Below are 18,922 nucleotides of genomic sequence, written 5' to 3' on the forward strand. Positions count from 1 at the left end.
GAGGGGGCAGAGCTGGGGCGGAGAGGACGCGGTGTGGTGTCGGCAGCAGTGGTGGCAGCAGCAGGCTGGCGGAAAGCACAGTCACACATTTTAAAAAGTCAAGAGGGACACCTGGGGAGCGATTCCAGTTCCAGACCAGACCACGCAGCTCACGGTCCCAGCACCAGGGAAAATCAAGCCTCATTGCTTCTGACTGTGCAGACCAGTGGGGGTTGGGGCGGAGGCAGAAACTGCCGGTCTCTCAGCAGACTCCGCTTGTTTAAAGGGCCCCCATAGTCCTAGAATGTCCGCAGATCCACCCACCCACTCTGGGAATGACGGCCAGGGTAACAGCTAGAGAGGTGCCAGTCCCATACAGGAAGTGGGAGAAGTGCCTGGAAAAGGGCTGAGTGCTGAGCAAGTGGCATTGTTCCCTCTCAGACCCCTCCCCCACACACAGAGCACCACAACGTGGTGAAACAGGTCGCCCTGTACTGATGAATCCCTAAGGCTCCACCCCTTACAACATAACAGGTGTGACAGCTCTACCTAAGACACAGAGGCAAACAAACACAGGAGCCTGTCAAGATGAGGAGACAGAAGTATGGCCCCAAAAGGGAATAGATCAAGGTTCCAATGGGAGAACTAAGCAATGAGGAGATAGACAACCTAACAGATGCAGAATTCAAAACACTGGTGGTAAAGATGCTCAAAGGCTTGACAGATATGCTTAAGTATGGCAAACGCATAAGGGAAGAAGTGAAGGCTGTGCTAAGTGAAATGAAGGAAAATCCACACAAAACCAATGGTGAAGGGTAAGAAACCAGGGTTCACATCAATGATTTGGAACTTAAGGAAGAAATAAACAGTCAACCAGTGCAGAATGAGGAAACAAGAATTGAAAAAAATGAGGAAAGGCTTAGAAACTTTTGGGACAACTTTAAACGTGCCAATATCCAAATCATAGGGCTGCCAGAAGAAGAGGAAGAACAAGAAATTGAAAGCTAATGTGAAAAAATAATGAAGGAAAACTTCCCAAATTTTGTGAAGGAAACAGACATGCAGGTCCAGGAAGCACAGAGAGTCCCAAACAAGCTAGACCCAGAGGGGACCACACCGAGACATATCATAATGAAAATGCCGAAGGTTCAAGACAAAGAGAGAATCTTAAAAGCAGCAAGAGAAAAGCAGAGAGTTGCCTACAAAGGGGTGCCTATAAGACTATCAGCTGATTTCTCAAAAGAAACTTTGCAGGCAAGAAGGGACTAGCAAGAAGTATTCAAAGTGATGAAAAGCAAGGACCTACAGCTAAGATTACTCTATCCAGCGAAGCTCTCATTTAGAATGGAAGGGCAGAGAAGTGCTTCCCAGACAAGGCAAAGCTAAAGGAGTTCATTATCACCAAGCCATTATTATACGAAATGTTACAGGGACTAATTTAAGAAAAATAAAATCAAAACTATGAACACTAAAATGACAACAAACTCACAACTATCAATAACTGAATCTAAAAAATAAAAACAAAAACAAACGAAGCAAACAACCAGAGTGGGAACAGAATCATAGGTGTGGGGATCAATTGGAGGGTTATCAGCTGGGAGGGGGGAGGGGAGAAATGGGGAAAAGGTGCAGGGATTAAGAAACATTGGTTGGTACAAAATAGACAGGGGGAAGTTAAGAATAATATGGGAAAGGGTGAAGGCAAAAACTTAATATACATGACCCATGGACATGAACTAAGAGGGGTGGGATTGCTGGGGGAAGGGGGATACTGGGCAGAGGGGATCGAAGGGGGAAAACATTGGGACAACTGTAACAGCATAATCAATAAAATATACTTAAAAAAATAAAAATAAAAAATGAAAGAATAAATGGCTGAGTCAACAACCGTTGGAGGTTATGGGCACCCGTGGTTCAGAGTGAGATGGTAGATTTAAGTCCAAATGCATTAGTGATTCTGGTAATTCCAGTTGAGTTAGGAGCATCAGTCAGAAGGCAGATGCATTCTGTTGCTACAAGACGTTCAAAACCAGTACACAGAGTCTCTCTTTGCTGCATCTGCTGTGAGGACGAAGACAATCTCAGCAGTCAGACTGGCAACATCCCAGAAAATGGCAGCGTCACTGTGACGGGATGCACAGTTGCTGTGAAGGCCCCAGAGGTGCCTTGCGGAGGGACTTCCTTTCTGCGTCGGTGTAGGGCACAGTCTCCTTGGAGAAAAGAAGAGGCTCCAGGGTGACAGAAGGTGGGAAAATAGGAAGGGACTGGCCACTGTTGGCAATGTCTCTATCCTGCACAGACCAGGGTCCAGGATGTCACACTGGGCCTATGTCCAAGCTGAAGTCTGTGTGGGCTCACCTCCCCATCGATGCCAATATCCAGGAGAATCCTTCTCTTGCTGAAATCAGAAATTTGGGGGGTGAAAAATGCATCTTCAGGGTTTGGATGATATCAAGTATTGCTTGTTCAGTATCTCAAGAACAGAAAGATGACTTAATTCTTTAAAAAAATATATTTTATTTATTTTTAGAGAGAAGGAGAGAAACATCCATGTGTGGTTGCCTCTCACACGCCCTCAACTGGGGACCTGGCCCACAACCCAGGCCTGTGCCCTGATCGGGATTGGTTTGCAGGCTGGTGCTCAATCCAGAGCCACACCAGCCAGAGTGATGAGTTAATTCTTGAAGGAAATGACACTGAACTTGTATCCAATTCAGCTGCTTTGATTCAGCTAGCCACAACAGTTAGAAACAAAGGTATCAGAAAATGTTTGGATGGTATCTATGTTTCTGAAAAAAGAACAGTTTCAGCTGGCCCATGAATAAGATCCAGCTGCAGAAACAGCAAGATGCTGGATGATTCCTCAGACTTATGTGTGATATTTTAAAGCTGCAATAAAAGCCATGTATTGAGGGGTGGGGTGGAGGGGACACCAAGTCCACAGAGAAGTTGAAAAAGAGACTAGAAAGAGGGAGAGCTACCTTGAGCTCCAAGAACATGTGCGGCAGTGCTGACATGGGCTGCACAGACAAGGTCAGAGAGCAGAGGCCCAGTGCCTGTGGTCAAGGTCACTGGGAGCGGCAACGGTCTTGGGGGAGGGGCCAGACTAGTGTGACAAAGGACCACACCAGGGACTTACAACAATGGGAATTTATTCTCTCACAGTTCTGGAGGCCAGAATCCATCAAATGCTGCCAGGTCACACCCTCTCCGGAGGGTCCTTCCTGTCCTGGGACACCTGGGGTCTACACATCCTTTCTCTTCTGGGTCTGTCTCTTCTCACTTCTCTGACAGTGTTACTGAATCTAAGGCCCACTGGCTTAATCCAGGATGATCTCCTTATCTCAGGAGCCTTGACATAATCACACCTGCAAGACCTTTCCCTGGGATGGTCACAGTCCCAGGTGGCAAAAATTAGGACAGGGCACCAGGCAGCCCAGGGTCCAGGCTGAGCTCTCCTCCCATCTGCTCTTCTTACTGAGTCCTTTCTTCCCTGTGTTCGGGGCTGACCTTTCAGCAGCCGGGAAGCTGGGGTGGGACAAAAGTAATAAAAGGGTGCAGGTGGAGGGAGCCAGGCTCCTCAGGCAGAGAGCGGGGCGCACGGGCGGAGCCGGGTGAGCCGGAGCACAGTCTGCGGGCCAGACGTGAGGCGGGCAGGCAGAGGCGGGTATGAAATCAGGTGTGTGTGTGCTGAGCTCACCCAGAGCCCGGACCCTCGCCTCCGATGTTCTCCAGGACTCTGGAGACGTGACTATCCGGTGACTGGGGCAGAAAAGCACAGGGTGAGTCTCAAGTAGCCGGTGGCTGCAAAGGTGAAGGGGGACCTCGGCGAGGGTGGGCGGGTCAAAGGGCTCCACAGACGTGGCTGGACCAGCTGGTGTCACAGCGACAGAATGATGGCAACCCTTCAGTGACGTGAATCCATGGGTCCAGGATGTACAGAGGGGGCGAAGTGAAGGCTGTGCGATGTCACCACGTCTGGAAAGATGATGGGACTGACCATGGTGACCATCACTGAAGCACGTGAGCATCACCCAGAGGTGCGAGTCTGGTCATGAGCAGGACAGTTCCCTGTATGACGTGACTCTCCCCAGAGTGCTCCCGACATTGGGTATCCAGCAGGGGCAGCCTGCGCCTTAGGGCTACGGTGCACCTGGCAGCTCCCCGGGACTGAGTGACACAGCGTCACTCCTGTACTAATCCTGCCCAAGGAAACGCGGCAGAGGGACTCCCAGGAAGTGGTCATGGAAGCCAAATGGGGGGAGACCGGGGGAGGGGACACTGAGTGTACATATGAGCCGCGCCTGAACCATGGATCTGGGGGTGGTCTGTGGGCCAGACAGGGACATTGTATGGGTCATGATTTCCGGACTTGGGAGGCGGAGCTGAGGTTCCACAGGAGAAGGTCTTGTTACTTCCGGATACTCTTGGGGTTAGGGTGACAGGCATTCTGTCTGTAGCGTATTGTCAGGTGCTACATAGCATGCATGTGCAAATCTGCATGAACAGCCACTTGCTACGTGTGGCACATGGATATATGTATCACGCGTGGTGGGGATAGGTGAAACATTAATGTCGATCCAGGAAACTGGGAGCTGTGGGAACTTGTGCAGATTTATTTGCAATTATTATTTTTTAATTTTTGATTTATTTGTTTTTCTGTTACAGTTGTCCCACCCTTTCCCCCATTGCTCCCCTCTATTTGCAATTATTTTTAATGGAAGAAAATCTTAAATCAATAAATACAATTCTTCACTGTAAGATTAGAATGAAAACATGATACTAATAAATGCAGAAAAGGCATTAATGGAATTCAATAGCTGTTCACAAGTTACTAGAACATGAGCCCTCCGGGGGGAGGAGATCAACAGTCTGATCACAGGCAGCCTCAGCAGTGAGCAGGCAGACATCCCGTATGAGACGGGGCGGGCCAGCCCCCATGGCCACGCGCTCACTGTCCGGGGGGGCAGACTCCATGCCACACCACCTACAGAAGCGGCGTCTGGGTGGATGGAGACCAGATGCTAAAGGGAAAGCAGGACAATGTGACTGGAGAGGGAGGCACGTCCTAAAAACTGTGTTAACTGTAGTGGTCGCTTCAGCAACATGTAGCAAAATTGGGACAACACAGAGGTTAGCATGGCCCCCGTGCAAGAACGACATGCAAATTTGCAATGCATTCCATATTTCTTCAACAAATGTTAATTATAAAAGCCAAGACGCAAAAAAATGATAAACTCAAAACAAAATTTAAATTTCTGTTCAACAAAAGAAACCACGAGCAAATTTTTAGGCTGGTGACAAAATGGAGAAGGTATTTGTAATATGCAAAACCAACGAAGAGATTCCTATCTCGAATTTGCAGAGTTCCTACAGAGCAGTTTTTTAAAAACCACAGTCCCCAAATGGTCAAGGACATGGCCGGGCAATTTACAGACAGGAAGCCCACAAAACTAGCCAAGCACATGGAGGTGCTCAGATGCAGCAACCAAAGTCCCGCAGACTGGGAGAGGGCTCAGCACCTGTTCAACTGTGGCGGGATGGGCACAGCCGTGAACTTGGCAGCTGGCCACGCCATCGGTCTGCACTCACAGGCCCACGAGAGCAGGGTCTTCAGTGGGGCAGCTTGGGTGCCCTGCGTGGGATGGGTAGACGGGGCAGACGTGGGACACTGCTCACTGGATAGACCAGCAATCGGCCGTGCACACAGCCCCAAGGGCAGAGCTTTAAACCATCAGTGGGAGGCATGAACCCTTCACCGGTTGGGGCCCACAGTCCCCAGACACCGCAGGGGGCCAGAGGGAGTTCTCAGGCACTACGAGGAGTCTTGGATTTTGGAGGGAAACACAGCACTCCGCATGCTAGCTGCCTTGTGAATGTTTCAACCAAGTTCAGCCTCTCAGGACCGGGTCATGCTGCAAAGCTGGTGTCGCAGCTGCTGCTGTGACCGGAAGCAAGGCAGACGCCAGGGAGGGGCCCGAGCCAGGTCATTCAGGCGGCAGCGTCAGAGCTGAGGACGGTTTGAAAAGGAGGGCAGAGCCCAGCTGGGCTAGACATCCGACTAACAAATAAGTGCAGCTCTTTAAGGATTAAAGTTTTACCAATTTTTGTTATTGTTGCTTTGTTGTTTCCTGAACTGATACCAAGTCATCAGAACCTAAATACTCCCCTTGTTTGGCCCTAATAAACTGAATGGTTAGGTAGTTCTTGTGGCCAAAGGGTGCTGTGAGGAAGTGCTGAGCAGCCACAACCCCGTGAACAAGCGAGCAGGGGCCTCTGAGTTAGGGGGTGTCCGCCACCGAGACCTCGGACCCAGACATGCAGGGGGAAGGGTGCTGAGAGCACTGCCCCCCACACAGTTGTCTCCACCATGTCCACACTGACTCCCAATCCAGAGATCTATAAAACCAAACTAAAGAGAAATGTGTACACACACGTTTGCAGCAGCTGGGACATGGGTGCAGCCCTGAGTCCGCAATGGAGGAATGAGTACCCTAATGTGGTCCCTCCACACCATGGAAGGTCACTCAGCCCTGGAAGGACAGGTGTTCGGACACCTGCAGCGGCACGGAGGAACCGCGAGGACATCGTGCTGAGTGAAATGAGCAGACACAGGACAGAGCCTGTGTGACCCTGCAGTCAGGTCCCTGGGACAGAGTGGTGCTGGGGGGTGTGGGTAATGGGGACGGTTCAGACTGGGGAGATGAGGGAACTGCAGAGGCTGGACAGACCCTGCCAAGGGCCCGGGGGTCTGCAGGACCAACCCCAGGGCTCCCGAGGCCCCGCCCTGTGCACCCACGAGTTCCGAGGTTATGGGAGGTGAACCCGACTCAAGTCATCTGACTTCCGGCTTCCTCTCCTCAGAGGTTTTGCTCGTTTTCTGAGTTTTTTCACAATAAGAGTCTGTGTTCTAGGCAACAGCTCTTCATTGGCTACCCCTCCCACTCTGGCTGGTCTGCACTTCCTTTGCACCCTTGGAGGAGCCATGCCCCTGGCTGGGGGTCCCATTCCTCTGGGCCTTAGGAGGCCACTCCTCACAGAGCAGGGCCTGTCTCTGTGGGTGCTCTAGTGTCAGGCCTGTGAACAGTCATGTCACGTGCAGCAGGGACTGAGGCTGCCTGGGGCTGGGGGCAGTGGGGTCACATGGACCCTTAGAAGTAGAGGGGACAGGAAATCAGAAATGGCAGCCTATGTGGGGACTGAGGACCTGCCACCCACACCTGACTTCTGTGTGGCGAGGCGGCCAGACTTGGGATCCCTCCTCTCCAAGGGGCAGGACCACTCAGCAGCACTGACCTGCCCGAAGCCCCACTCCACACCTGCAGCCTCAGGACGAGCCAGGCTGCAGGGGCTGCTTCCCTCAGCTGGGCCTCTCCAGCCAGAGGCTAAAGTCACAGACCCTGGGGTGACCGAATGTACTGGCTACACATCAGTTTGAAAGGTGACAGCTCCGTAACAGTGGCTTTCATTTAGGTCCCTAAAAACCAAGATCACGAGGGCCAGTGGCCATCCTAGACGACAGCCGTACACACTACGCAGTCGCAGGGCTCAGGGGCTCGTCACCTCACATGTTCAGAGGGCGCATGGGGAGAGTCAGGCCACAGCTGGAGCCAGCAGGAGTGATGAGACAAGGGGAGCTGGGGCGGTGGTCCTGAGGGGGCTGGGGAGAGAGGCTACGGGGCAGGGACTCCGGAGACCAGCCCCATGAGGACGAGGTCAGGATGGCGTGAAGCCCAGGAGACCGCGGGGCAGGAGGCCCAGGGGCCAGGAGTGGGGGCAGCTGCAGGGTGCCGCCCTCCCTGGGGCCCTTCACCTGCCCGGCAGCAAGCTGGGAGTGGTCCCGGGAAGAGGCAAGCCTGCAAGGGGACAGGGCTGAGGCCGCCTGCACCTCCTTGGGGAGCCGTCGTGGCAGCAGCGGAGGGCACATCCCCTGCACACAGATGGCTCTTTGTCAGCGCCAAGCAGCCTCAGGGACAAAGACCCCTCTGTCCACAGTGGCCTCGCACTCACCCCATGCACCGCCCCTCCCCCAGCTCCAAAAGCCAGCAAGTGCACGCCAGGTGCAGGCACAGCCCGAGTGGCACAATGACAGCCAGGATGATGGATTTGTGGGCGTCCAAGGCAATGCCACCCCCGGGCCCTGACACCACCCTGCACTGCAGACCACGACTGTCCCTCCTGCTCCCATCTCCAGACGGAGACCTGAAAGGGCGGTGGCAGGTCAGCCAGCCTCCACACTTACTTCTGAGTTCTTGCTCAACCCTGAAAGCCCATGGCCACCTCACTGGACACGACATGTCATGACCTCCTGAGGGAGGAGCACCTATGTGGCTCCCGCTGCTGCTGCCCTGTCCCTGGGGGCCCACGGCTGCTGCTCTGGGCCGTGCTCTGTCCAAAGTGGCCTGGAGGCTAGGATCCTGCTTCTGTGTGGAACCTGCAACCACCGAGCGTGGAATCTGCCCCTGAGGCCAGGCCAGGTCACAGGAGGTGCCCTCAGCGTCCAGGTGGTGGGATCCAGATAAGGCCGGGCAGGGCTCCTGCCAGCCTGGCCAATCGCTGCTGACACTGGGCCTGTAGCTGGCGCAGTGTCTCCTCCAGGCAGGCCTCCTGGCTCTGCAGAGCCCCAATCACCTCTACAGCCCGCAGGCCTGGGCCCGCCAGAACGCCAGCTTCGGTCCTCACCAGCCGGTGTGGCCCATGGGGCTGGGCCAGGCCCCCGCCTTGCTCCCAGGCCTGCTGCAGGGCCGCCAGCTCCTGGCTCACAGCCTCTAGTGTGGCCCGCCGTGCGGCGCTCCACTCCAGCCCCTGGCCTCCAACCTGCAATGGGAGAAGTGGTGAGTCAGGAGCCGCATGCGGCTCACCACACTGGCCCCAGGTCCCCTCGGCACTCAGATCCTCAGCGGCCCCACAGCCCCACCGCGCCTTGAGAGGGGCTCCCAGGGATCAGAGCAGCCCCCTCACACACACACCAGCACAAGGGCCTGGCCCTTCCAGGTTCCGCTGCACAGTCACCTGGCCCCCGAACCCCGAGCAGCAGCCGTGGGTCCCCAGGGACAGGGCAGCAGCCCCACAGGCCCTGAGCCACCAGCTGCAGGCCCACCCTGCTCCCAGGGCAGGGGGCGGGGGCAAGCCCTGTGGCTCCCAGCAGACCACGTCCCCCGTGTCCCCCTGAGAGCCCAGTGTCCAGACCCCAGGACACCCACTGCTGAACCTGGACGGGGGGTGGGGGGAGGGCTGACTCGGGGGAGGCTGGACTGAGGACACAGCCTGCTGAGGCCACCTGTGGTTCGTTGGGGTGCGGTGCGAGAAGCTTCACCCACAGCCCCTAGAACTGCCCTGGCCCCGACCCCAGGGGTTCCCAAGAAGGAAGCACTGAGGGGCCTGAGCCGTGACAAGTGCCAGCCTCATGCCTTTTATAAACCCCTACAAATGTCAGCTGTCACCACCAGGGCAGGGAGGGGACCTGCACAGCACGGAGACAGCAGGGCAGCTGTAGGCCCCTTGGAGACCGTGTTTTCTGGGGCGCACTGAGGGCTTTAAGGGGAAAACCACACCCACACGTGAAGATGCCTCAGAGAAGGGAGCCAGGAGCCCAGATACTCAGCCCCCTCTGCCCGCCGGCCAGGTCAACAGTCACATGGGTGGGAGCTGGCAGGGATGAGGGGCTCCCAGGGGCTACGAGCGGCTGGGGTGGGCTGAACGCTCCAGCAGCTCGGCGCCTCACCCGGGCCTCCCAGGCTGCCCGCCGGGCCTCCGCCGCGGCCTTCAGCTGCTCCTGCAGTGCCTGCAGCTCCCGCTCCAACTCCGCAGCCCCGACCTCGCGGGGCCTGGGCCGAGACGTGGGCTGTGAGACCTCGGGGGGGCAGGCACCCAGGACCGTGTCCTGCAGAGAGAGACCCGAGTGAGGGCGGCACAGGCCCCAGCACCACACGCAGCCCAGCTCCCAGCCCGCGGGGACGGAGGCCCATGTCACACAGCAAGCTGGACAGCTAGCGTCACCCTGGCAGGCAGGAGGCCAGGGGGCACGAAGGTCACTCTGCAGGCCCCCGAGCAGTCTGGGCCTCCCCGGGAGCTGGCAGCGGGGTGAGGGAACAACTGGACATTTCAAAGGAGCCCCAGACTCAGCGCGGCAGGCCGGGGTGCAGAGCCACCTTCGGGGATGGGAAGGAGGGAGGGGCGGCAGGGGGGAGGGGCGCAGCGTCCTGACCATCCACTGCCAGAAGACGGGCTCCCGGCACCGCCACTCCAGAGCAGCCTCCAGGCGGGCATTCTCACTCTGCACCCTCCGCAGCAGCTGCAACGCAAACCAGAAACCAGGCTGGTCGGACCTCCGCGGGCACGCAGGCCCCAGTGCCGAGAAGCCACCCGGCGCCCACCCCTCCCTGTGCCCAGCCTCTCCCTGCACCGCGGGGCCACCCTGCCTGCGCGCACGGCCAGCCAGGACACTGAGCAGGCCTGCGGTCCCCACACCAGCCCCAACCACAAGCCCCTCGGGGTCAGCGGTCAGCCCAGGTACCCCAACTTGGGACCTCTATCCCACACCCCTCACTGACTGGGGGCTGCACCCTGGAGGCTGCCAGACTCTGGGGAAGGGGAACGCCAAGCCAGAGCAGAGGCTGTGCAGTGCCCAGCTGGGAAGTGACGGAGAAGCCGCCCACCCCTGCGCAACCCGCGGCCTGCCACAGCCCCGCAGCACCCCTGCCTGGCACTCACAGCCAGTTGGGGTCCACGGACCCTGCACCCCGAAGGCGCAGCACAAGCGCACGTGCAGCCAGGGGGCCCGGAGCTGCCCGACAGACCTGTACGCACGCCGCACCCCCAGCCCCTGCGGAGTCCCACCTGCGGAGTGGCGAGTGGCACAGCCCACCTGAGGGTCCACCGGCAGCCGGGGAGGGGCAGTGCGGTCCCTGTCCCCCCCGGGAAACCCTCAGGCTGGGCGCCTGCTGCGGCTCCCCTTTGAACACAGAGCTGGGTAGCAGCCACGCCAGCAACGGCACGGCCCCTTCCGGAAGGCCGAGGTGCTGGGCACCGGGGAGCCAGGAGAGGGCTCTGGGGCTGGGACGAACGCCCAGAACGTGGCAGCCACCCTGTCGGCAAAACGTCAGCTCTGCCGGGCTTCCACTCAGAGGACCAGAGCAGCCGCCCTACGAGGACCCAGGGCCTCCCCTAGCCAGGGAGGCTCCCTACTCTGCCCCCCAATCCCAGAGACAACCAGGAGCGCTGCCCCAGAAACCAGGGCCTGCCTGCTGCAGCTGGGACCTGGTCAGGGGGCCAGGCAGCGTGGCCTTGAATAGCAGACCGAGGGCCCAGCCTGGCCCATCGCCCATGCAGAGTGGAGACAGCCTGGGAGGGCTGGGACCGGCGGAGCATGCGGCCTACATGCTCACGCTGCAGAGACATGTGCACACGTGCGCACACATGCACACGCACACACACGTGCTGGCCAATAACAGTCCCACAGGCCATAGGGAAGCGGGGCAGGCACTATGGAGCAGGAGGCAACAGCCCCCTCCCACCCTGGGGCTGGAGCAAGGCGGGGCCCAGACGTGGAGGAAAAGGCTGCGGCTCTGCCAGCAACCAAGGACACTGCCTAGCCCCTCCAGAACACGCCTGGCTGCTCACACAGCAACCACAGATCATTCCCGAAGCCTCTGGAACCCATCCCAGGAGCACATGCCCTGCGCATAGGTGGCCCAGGCTCCCAACAGCTCCCCACCCAGACACTGCGGAGGAAAACCGACCGTGGCCTCTGCACCCGGCCGTCATGTCTGCAGTCCCGAGGCACCAACAGGCACAGCCTTGGGGAGGAGGGGAGCCTCCCCCACCCTCCCCCGTCCATGAGCCCAGAGGCCCAGGCCAAGCGCCAGGCTGGAGCTGGCGGAGCCTCTGCTCTGCTCCAACCTGAGGACTGGGACCGCAAGCCAGGACCTCACGGAGCCCCCCCTCCAAAGGAGACCGAGCCAAGAGCACTTCAGACACCCAGATGCTGCCTCAGCACCTCCAGGGCCCAGAGGCGTCAGCCAGGGACACAGGCTCAGTAAACATTCCTGCGTGGGCACCCTGACCCCACAAAGGAAAGCAGACCCTCTGCGAACACACAGTTCCGGAGCTGGGACCTGCTAGGGCAGGAAGTGGGGGTCACACCAATCTCGACAACCCTCCGCGGCCAGGTAATGCCAGCCTCACTCTGGACAGGCCAGAGCCCAGCCCTCAAAGGACTCCAGCTCTGGGCCTGGTAGACTGTGGGGTCCCCATCACCAGCTGACAGCTGCATGAGCTCCAGGTGCCAACACTATCAGCTGGGACACCGTGGTGCACACCCTTAATTCCAGCACCCACCTGCCCGAGCCAGCCACCTGCACCCACACAGCAGCCAATCTGCACTCCTGCAGTGTGGGAGGGTCTGGGCGCCTCAGGACGTGTGCCTGTGCCCCACGCCAGCAAGATGCTGAGCGGGGCAAACAGGAATGGCTCAAAGTCCAGCGCCCCCCCCACCCCCCTGCCACCTCAGCCAACCAGCCCTCACCTGCCGGCCGCTCTCAGGGTCCCTGAGCAGCTCCGCTTCGGCCGCAGACAGGTGGCCCAGGCTGCGGTCGCTGTGGCAGCCTCGAGTGTACATGTGGATCTGAAACGGACCGCACAGACCAGACTGAGCCGGGGCCTTGGAGCCGCCTTGCAGGGGAGGAAATAGGCTCAGAGGTGCCGCTGGCCAAGGCGGTCCAGGGCAGGACAGTCCACAGCCCCTGGGACAAGCCGCCGAGGGAGGGGCCCTGGGCAGTCCCCCAAGGGCCTCCCCATCCCACCTAGCTCTGGGGCACAGTGCGGGTGAAGAGGGACACCCTCTTCTTCCCCCTCAGCTCCTCAAGTGCCAGGACTACATGGTAAGAGAAATAGCCCACGGACAGGCCCAGCGGCCCAGCAGGGCCAACGGTGGATGACAGAGAAGGCTCCCCAGCCAGGCGAGCCCTGAAAGTGGCACTCGGGGTAACACGTGTCACGTCCCAAGCAGCAGGAGTGGCTGGGGCTCAGGCCAGGCAAGAGGAAATGAGGAGTTCCAGAAAAGAACAGCTGAGCAAAAGACCCTCCGCCAGAGGTGGCGGTGCAGGCTGGAGGGGGTCCCGGCACCAAGGGGCCCTGCACTGTAGGGGGCCCCGGGCCACCTGCCCCGGCACCTCTCAGCCCAGACCTTGCACTGGGCCTGCGGGAGGGGACACCTGTGCCCACCAGCTGAGTCCTATCAGCCTTTGGGAACATACAGGAGCTGCCCGCTGCCCACCAGCCCACACCCAGGGCAATCACTCCCTCAGGGCCTGGGGCCCGTTCCATTGCTCAGAGACACAGAACCTGAGGCCTGCAGGGACTTCTGGGGACAGAACGGCCAGGCTCCACCTGCCCTAGGCCCCCTCCTGGACGACCTGAAGCCCTGGGCTCAGGCTCCTCACCACCCCAGGGCAGTGCCCAACCAGTTAGCCCCCACCCAGGCCTGGGAGGCCTACGTCCAGCCAGAGGCCAAGGCTGCAGCCCACACAGGGCCTTGCTGGACAGGCCACGGGCAGGGAGCGGCAGCCTGGCAGCCGAGAGTTGGAAGGGCAACCGCCCCTAGGTGGACACTTCTCAAGCAGCACTACCTTGCCCAGGAGGGCGCACTGCTCCTGCTGACTGGCCATTAGGTTTCGCCACCGGAGCCGCAGCTTTCCCATCAGCCACTGCAGGTAGCGGATGTCCACAGGGCCGTCTGCCTCCACCCGCGGTGCCGACAGGCCAGGGCTGGCCAGGGCCTCACACTGGAGAGGGAATGGGGGTCAGGCCCTGCCCCCAGCCACAGCAGAGACCCCGAAAGGGGAAAGAGAAAGTAGGCGCCTGACAGCCAGGGCCATGGGGTCCCCAGGGTGCCAGGGGAAGCATTGGGGCCACAGCCTATGCACCCACCACCCTCCCTCGTCCTGGAGGATGGGCGGGTGGGGGCCGAGGGAGCCAGGACAGGGAGGCCAGTGAAAGCCCAGCCTCCGCGTCCTCACTGGGCGGCCAGGACAACACTGAGCCCCGCAGCGCTGTCCTAAGGGTCTGGCAGGTCGCACCCACGGTGTTGGCCGCGGTGGGACGGGCTCACTCTCACCCAACGCCCACCTCACACACAGGGAGCTCGTCGCCCAGCCGCACGCGGGTCTGGGCCAGCAGCCGCTCGAGCACGGGCTCACGGGCCAGAAGCCAGGAAAGCGCCAGGAGCAGCTCGCGGCTGCCCTGGGAGCCGTCCTCGGGGAGCCGAGCCAGCCCCCGCCGGGGGTAGCCCTGGGCGAGCAGATCCGACTTCACCCAGCGGACCTGGGCCTCTGCGGTTAGGAGAAGGCCAGCTCAGGGAACCACCCGACGGAAGGGACGGCACCCAGATCCCCACGGGGCCCCCTCCACGACTCCCAACAGGAGGCCCTGGGGGGGATGGCGCTTAACCAGGATGAAGTGGGGGGCGCGGCGTGGCTTAGGAAGGGGGAAGGACTAGGGCAGACGCGGGCGGGGCCGGAGGTCAGGGCGCGGTACGGAGCCCACCCGGGCGGGGCTTACCCAGGGCCGGGGAGGCCTCCGCGCCGCCCGCCCGCAGCTGCGAGAGCACGCGGAAGAGCAGCCGCCAGAGCGCGGGGGCCTGCGGGCAAAAGAGAGCGGCGGTCAGCAGGCCCCGCTGCCTCCCCGCCTTCCCCCGGGGGCCCAGCGAGCCTGGCTGCCGGCCCCGAGCGCCTCACCGCCTCCGGACGGTCGAACTTGGCGCGGCGAAAGGTCTCGGGGCTGGGCCCGGCGGGCAGCGTCCGACTCAGCGCGGCGATGGCCTCGGGCAAGGCCCCGGCCGCGTCCGTCCGGCCCGCCCCGCGACGCCGCCGCCCCATGCAGCCGGCACCCTCCTCGCTCGATCGCGCGGCGCCGCCGCCGGGTCCCCGCGGCCTATTCCCGCTCCGGTGCAGCCGCTGCTGCGCCCGCGCCCCGTCTCCGCGCGGACCGGGCCCCGCCCCCGGCCCCGGCCCAATGAGCGGGCCCTGCGGCGGGGGAGCGCGGTCCGCCCCGTGCGCTGCGGAGGCACTTCCGGCCTAGCGAGGACCAATCGGCGGTAACAGCTCCGCGAAGCCCGCTCCGTGCTGCCCAATTGCGGCGCTGCTCGGCACCACAGACCCCGCCCCCCCACCAGCCGGCGCCGCACCCCGGGCACCAGATGGGAGCCCAGCCATTGCGGGAGGGGCTGCGCCCGCTCTCGGGAGCGCCTAAGGCTGGGGGGGTCGGCCACCGGGGCACCAGCGACCTCGCCGGCGACGCCGCCAGGGGGCGCCCGGACCCCGCATGGAGCCCCAGGACTGGGACGCGGGGGCCACCGCCTGGGCGGCGGGGACGGCCCCGGACAGCTCGGCCGCTCCGGGCAGTCCAGCGACTCTCCCCACCACCACCTGCGTGTGCAGGCTGCCTGGGCCCGGCCAGCCCGCGCGGCCGCCCTCTGTCTTGCACCCTCAGCCTCTTCCTCACACCAGGGAAGAGCCGGTCTTTGCAGGAACAGCTGGAGAGCGGTTTGGAGGCTCTTCCAGAGTCGGACACCGGTTTACCCTGCAGCGCCAGGGCCGGAGCAGCTTCGTTCACGACAGCCCCCAAGAAACAAGGCAGCCGGCGGAGCGCAGGGTTCAGCCGCGGCCCCGCACCACTGACACGTGCTGCGGCGCGGATGGATGCGGCTCAGCCAGGGAAGAAGCCTGTCTGTACCCGAGCTACAAGACGTCCAGAAACGCAGTCGCGAAGACAGAAAGCAGGTGTCGTCGCCTGTCAGAATCCGGGATCGGGACAAGTGAACTTTTGTGAGTGCCGGAGCACGGTCTAGAACTAGACTGTGGCTGCAAAAGTGTGTGAACTGGTTGCAGAGTGTGCACAGGTCAAGTTTATGGAATGTAAATTATACCTCGAAGCTACCAAAAGAGCACGTGAAGAGGAGAGGAAGAGAGACAGGAAGAGTCAGTCCGGGCCCCAGCCTTCCCCAGCCCCAGCCGAGCCCACAAGAAGTGCAGTCACGCCAGACCCCGTCTTCCTCCCAGTCCTCACCTGCCTGTCAGGCACAGCCGGCTCCTCACCCATGCGTCCCCCTTAGCCACCTCCCTCCTTCCCCCAGCCTGCACCACAGGTGCCCTTGCACCCCCTGCCTCAGCACCCCCACCTCGAGCAGGCACCTCTTGTGTGCACGCCCCCCTCCCCAAGCCGCAGTGGGTGCCCCCACCCTCAGTTCCCTCCCGTGTCCACCTTCAGCTTCGGCTGGGCCAGCACAGGTGTCCAGTTGGGCCCTGCCTCTGGCTCCCCAGCAGCCCAGAGGTCTTTCTGGCCACCCTCCCTGCAGCCTCCAGAATAAAACCACTTTCCTTAGCTCGCCCAGTGGCTCCTGATGTTGGGTCTGGAACCCTGTCCGGCCTTTGCACCGGCTGAGCCTTCCTCCTGGAATGCTGTTCTCCCTACCTGAGGCCGGGCTGGCCCACTCTTCTTGCAGGCCGCCTCTCTTTGCACTCACCCCAAATTGCCCCCCGAGCTGGGAGGACCTCTAGCCACTCAGGGAGGCTTTGCCAAGCATCTGCTGCCCACTGTTTCCCCAGGACCCAGCCACCTGTCCCCTGAGAAACCCAGCCTCACCTTGGCATCTCTGCCCCCTCCCCCCTATCTCCACCCCATCTGTGCAAGAAGCACTCCAGCTCCCACCTCATGGAATTTGGTGAGCCCCACCCCCGCCCCCGTCTTTCACACACACCCAACACTACGCGCTGCCCCTGATGCCCCTGCGGAAGCACAGCCGGCCAGGTCACTGGGGTGGGGTGAAGACTGGAAATGGGGCGAGCAGGTGAGGACTCCCCTGCCACAGCTGCCCCAGAGCTCAGAAATGGAACCTGCATGAGCTCAGCTGTTCCGCCCGTGGCTGGCCCTCCCACTGCGGCCCTCGTGGCCCGAAGTTTCTGCTGACCAGTGGGCCTTGCCCTTGCCCTGCAGGGCTGGGCCACCTCTGGGCCCCGGAGCTAGAGAGCTGAGCCTCTGCAGGGCTGTCCAGGCCACTGCCATACAGGAGGCAGCCTGCGGTGGGCCCCCAGCAGAGCCCCCAGGGCATAGGGCTGGCCACAGGACCCCCTCTGCTGCTCCCCTCAACCACTCCCCAGCAACAGGCACACACAGGGAGGCCTTCCCAGCGTCACGTTTATTGAGGGCATGGGGGGCTACAGGGGAGCCCCAGGTGTCTGGAGTTAAGGCTGGGTATCAGCCTGGAGGCCACTGGTCCAGCTGCAGCCAGGGCTGGGGTCTCCTCGATCTGCAGAGAGAGACAGGGGCGGGTAAGTGCAGGCCTCACCCGGGATTGGGGTTGGGGAGGGCCGTCCTGAGGGCCAGCTGGGCTGGGGGCCAGGAAGGGGGAGGGGTCTACCTGGGTCTACTTAAAGGTGTGACTCTCAGCTCCACCTCGCCCAAAGCCTACAGAGAAAAGAGTGGACAGATTAGGGGTGGCCACGGGCTGTGGGGGGCTGGGTCAGGCAGTGGTGGGGAGCGTACCTTTGGGCCCGAACATGGCAGCGTAGCAGGGATGGTTGCAGTAAGGCTTGCCTTCATGCTGCAGAGAGAGGGGCCATGAGGGGCTGTCCCCCCACACCTGGCCCTGCTGCCCCCTAGACTCCCCCTACCTCGGCATGGCTCCCTGAAGTCAGCGTCTTTCCACACTTCTCACACTTCAGACATGGCCGGTGCCAGTCCTTCCCCAGGGATGTCACCCGCTCGGCTGCAGAGGTACAGACAGGCCCTCATGAGACTGCTCCGGGGACACAGCACACCCACTCCGCCAGCCACCCCCGCCCAGGGCCTTCCCCTGCCCTGCCTGGCGGCCCAACCCAAGTCAGACGGCCTTTGTCCTTCCAGTCCCCTGGGTGGATCCAGCCCTATAAACGGGAGGGGGCGCTAGCGGTGGGCCGAGCGCTGGGGTGGGGTCAGCAGGACTGGTTGCGGGGTAAGCCCTCCACTCTGCACCGGTCCCTGGGATGGGGCTTGCACGGGGCCCTCTGCGGGGCCCGGACGGGGGCACTTCCACTTCCTCCTGCGCCTCCTGTGGGTGGGACCCGGGGCGCGGGGCAGGAAGGTGGTGCCCGGGGCCAGAGCGTGCCTGGGATGGCGCCCCGGGCACCGGTTTCCGCGTCTCTTGTTACTTAGCGCTGGGAGGGGCGGCGGGAGCCCCGCGTTTCTTCCTGCTCTTTGGGGGTCCCCGCCCAGGGCGCGCCCAAGAGGCGGCGGCGGGAGAGACCAGGACCCAGAAACAGGGAGACAAGGGATCACCTCACACAGCGACCCCGACCCGCACCCCCAGGCGGCCACAGGCAAGGCTGAAGTGTCCGCTCCCGGAGCAGTTTTCCAGGGTCCCCAGGCTCCCCCACCCCGACGAACTCCTCCAGGTCGCCCCCGGGCTACGCTTCCGTGTAGGCGGCTGGGAGCACCGCGGTCCGGCCGGGGATGGGCCGGGGCGGTCGGGGGTGGGCGGGGGTGCTCTCACCGAAGTACACCTCCTTGTCACACTTGGGGCACTTGGGCATGGCGGCGTCGGGCTGGGTACGGATGGCCTGGCGGGAACAGACAGCAGCGCTGGACTGGGTGGGTCCCGCCGGATGCGCGCCTTTCAGGGAAGCTGGGACCCCGCCTCTTAGAGGCCGGCCCCTCGCACCCCGCCCCCCCGATTCCGACACTTGACCCGGGGACTTCGGCTCCAGATCAGGAGGTCGAGAAAGGTCATCTGGGGCCCACCCTCGCCTCCATGCAGGCCCTGGGCCTGGCCCACCACTAGGCAGAGGCTGGGGGTGCGCAGGGCACCTGTGGGGACTCAGTGAAGGGTGGGACGGCTCCAGCTCCACTCTGTGGAGTCGCCGGTTCCAGATTCTGCACACGGCGCTCCCCGAGAGCAGGAAGGCGCACC

At 61.5% G+C, this 18,922-nt stretch overlaps 2 protein-coding genes and 1 pseudogene across 3 annotated transcripts; 1 reads left to right on the forward strand and 2 right to left on the reverse strand.

Moving 5' to 3' along the window:
• Nucleotides 1-3,495: 3,495 nt before the first annotated feature.
• Nucleotides 3,496-14,916, reverse strand: TEDC1 (tubulin epsilon and delta complex 1). 2 transcript variants are annotated; one of them, XM_090265519.1, is made up of 9 exons: nt 14,715-14,904; nt 14,539-14,617; nt 14,107-14,309; nt 13,608-13,763; nt 12,506-12,604; nt 10,187-10,273; nt 9,704-9,862; nt 8,662-8,796; nt 3,496-3,957 (listed from the first exon to the last, which is right to left on the reverse strand). In XM_090265519.1, the coding sequence occupies exons 1-9, from the start codon at nt 14,853-14,855 to the stop codon at nt 3,949-3,951; spliced, it is 1,068 nt and encodes a 355-aa protein (XP_090121645.1). In that variant the 5' UTR covers nt 14,856-14,904; the 3' UTR covers nt 3,496-3,948. The 2 variants fall into 2 exon arrangements, with proteins under 2 accessions (XP_090121645.1, XP_090121646.1); XM_090265520.1 differs by lacking the exon at nt 3,496-3,957 and having other exon boundaries at nt 6,069-8,796; nt 14,715-14,916.
• On the forward strand, nt 5,072-5,170 carry LOC149990160 (U6 spliceosomal RNA; annotated as a pseudogene).
• A 2,241-nt stretch (nt 14,917-17,157) lies between the features above and the next one.
• Nucleotides 17,158-18,647, reverse strand: LOC149990161 (cysteine-rich protein 1). Its single transcript, XM_090265650.1, has 5 exons — nt 18,506-18,647; nt 17,649-17,743; nt 17,521-17,578; nt 17,396-17,442; nt 17,158-17,284 (listed from the first exon to the last, which is right to left on the reverse strand). The coding sequence occupies exons 1-4, from the start codon at nt 18,543-18,545 to the stop codon at nt 17,402-17,404; spliced, it is 234 nt and encodes a 77-aa protein (XP_090121776.1). The 5' UTR covers nt 18,546-18,647; the 3' UTR covers nt 17,158-17,284; nt 17,396-17,401.
• Between the last annotated feature and the right edge of the window lie 275 nt (nt 18,648-18,922).

Source organism: Furipterus horrens, unplaced genomic scaffold (genome assembly GCF_987537825.1).
Source record: "Furipterus horrens unplaced genomic scaffold, mFurHor1.1.pri manual_scaffold_21, whole genome shotgun sequence".
Taxonomy (NCBI): Eukaryota; Metazoa; Chordata; class Mammalia; order Chiroptera; family Furipteridae; genus Furipterus; species Furipterus horrens.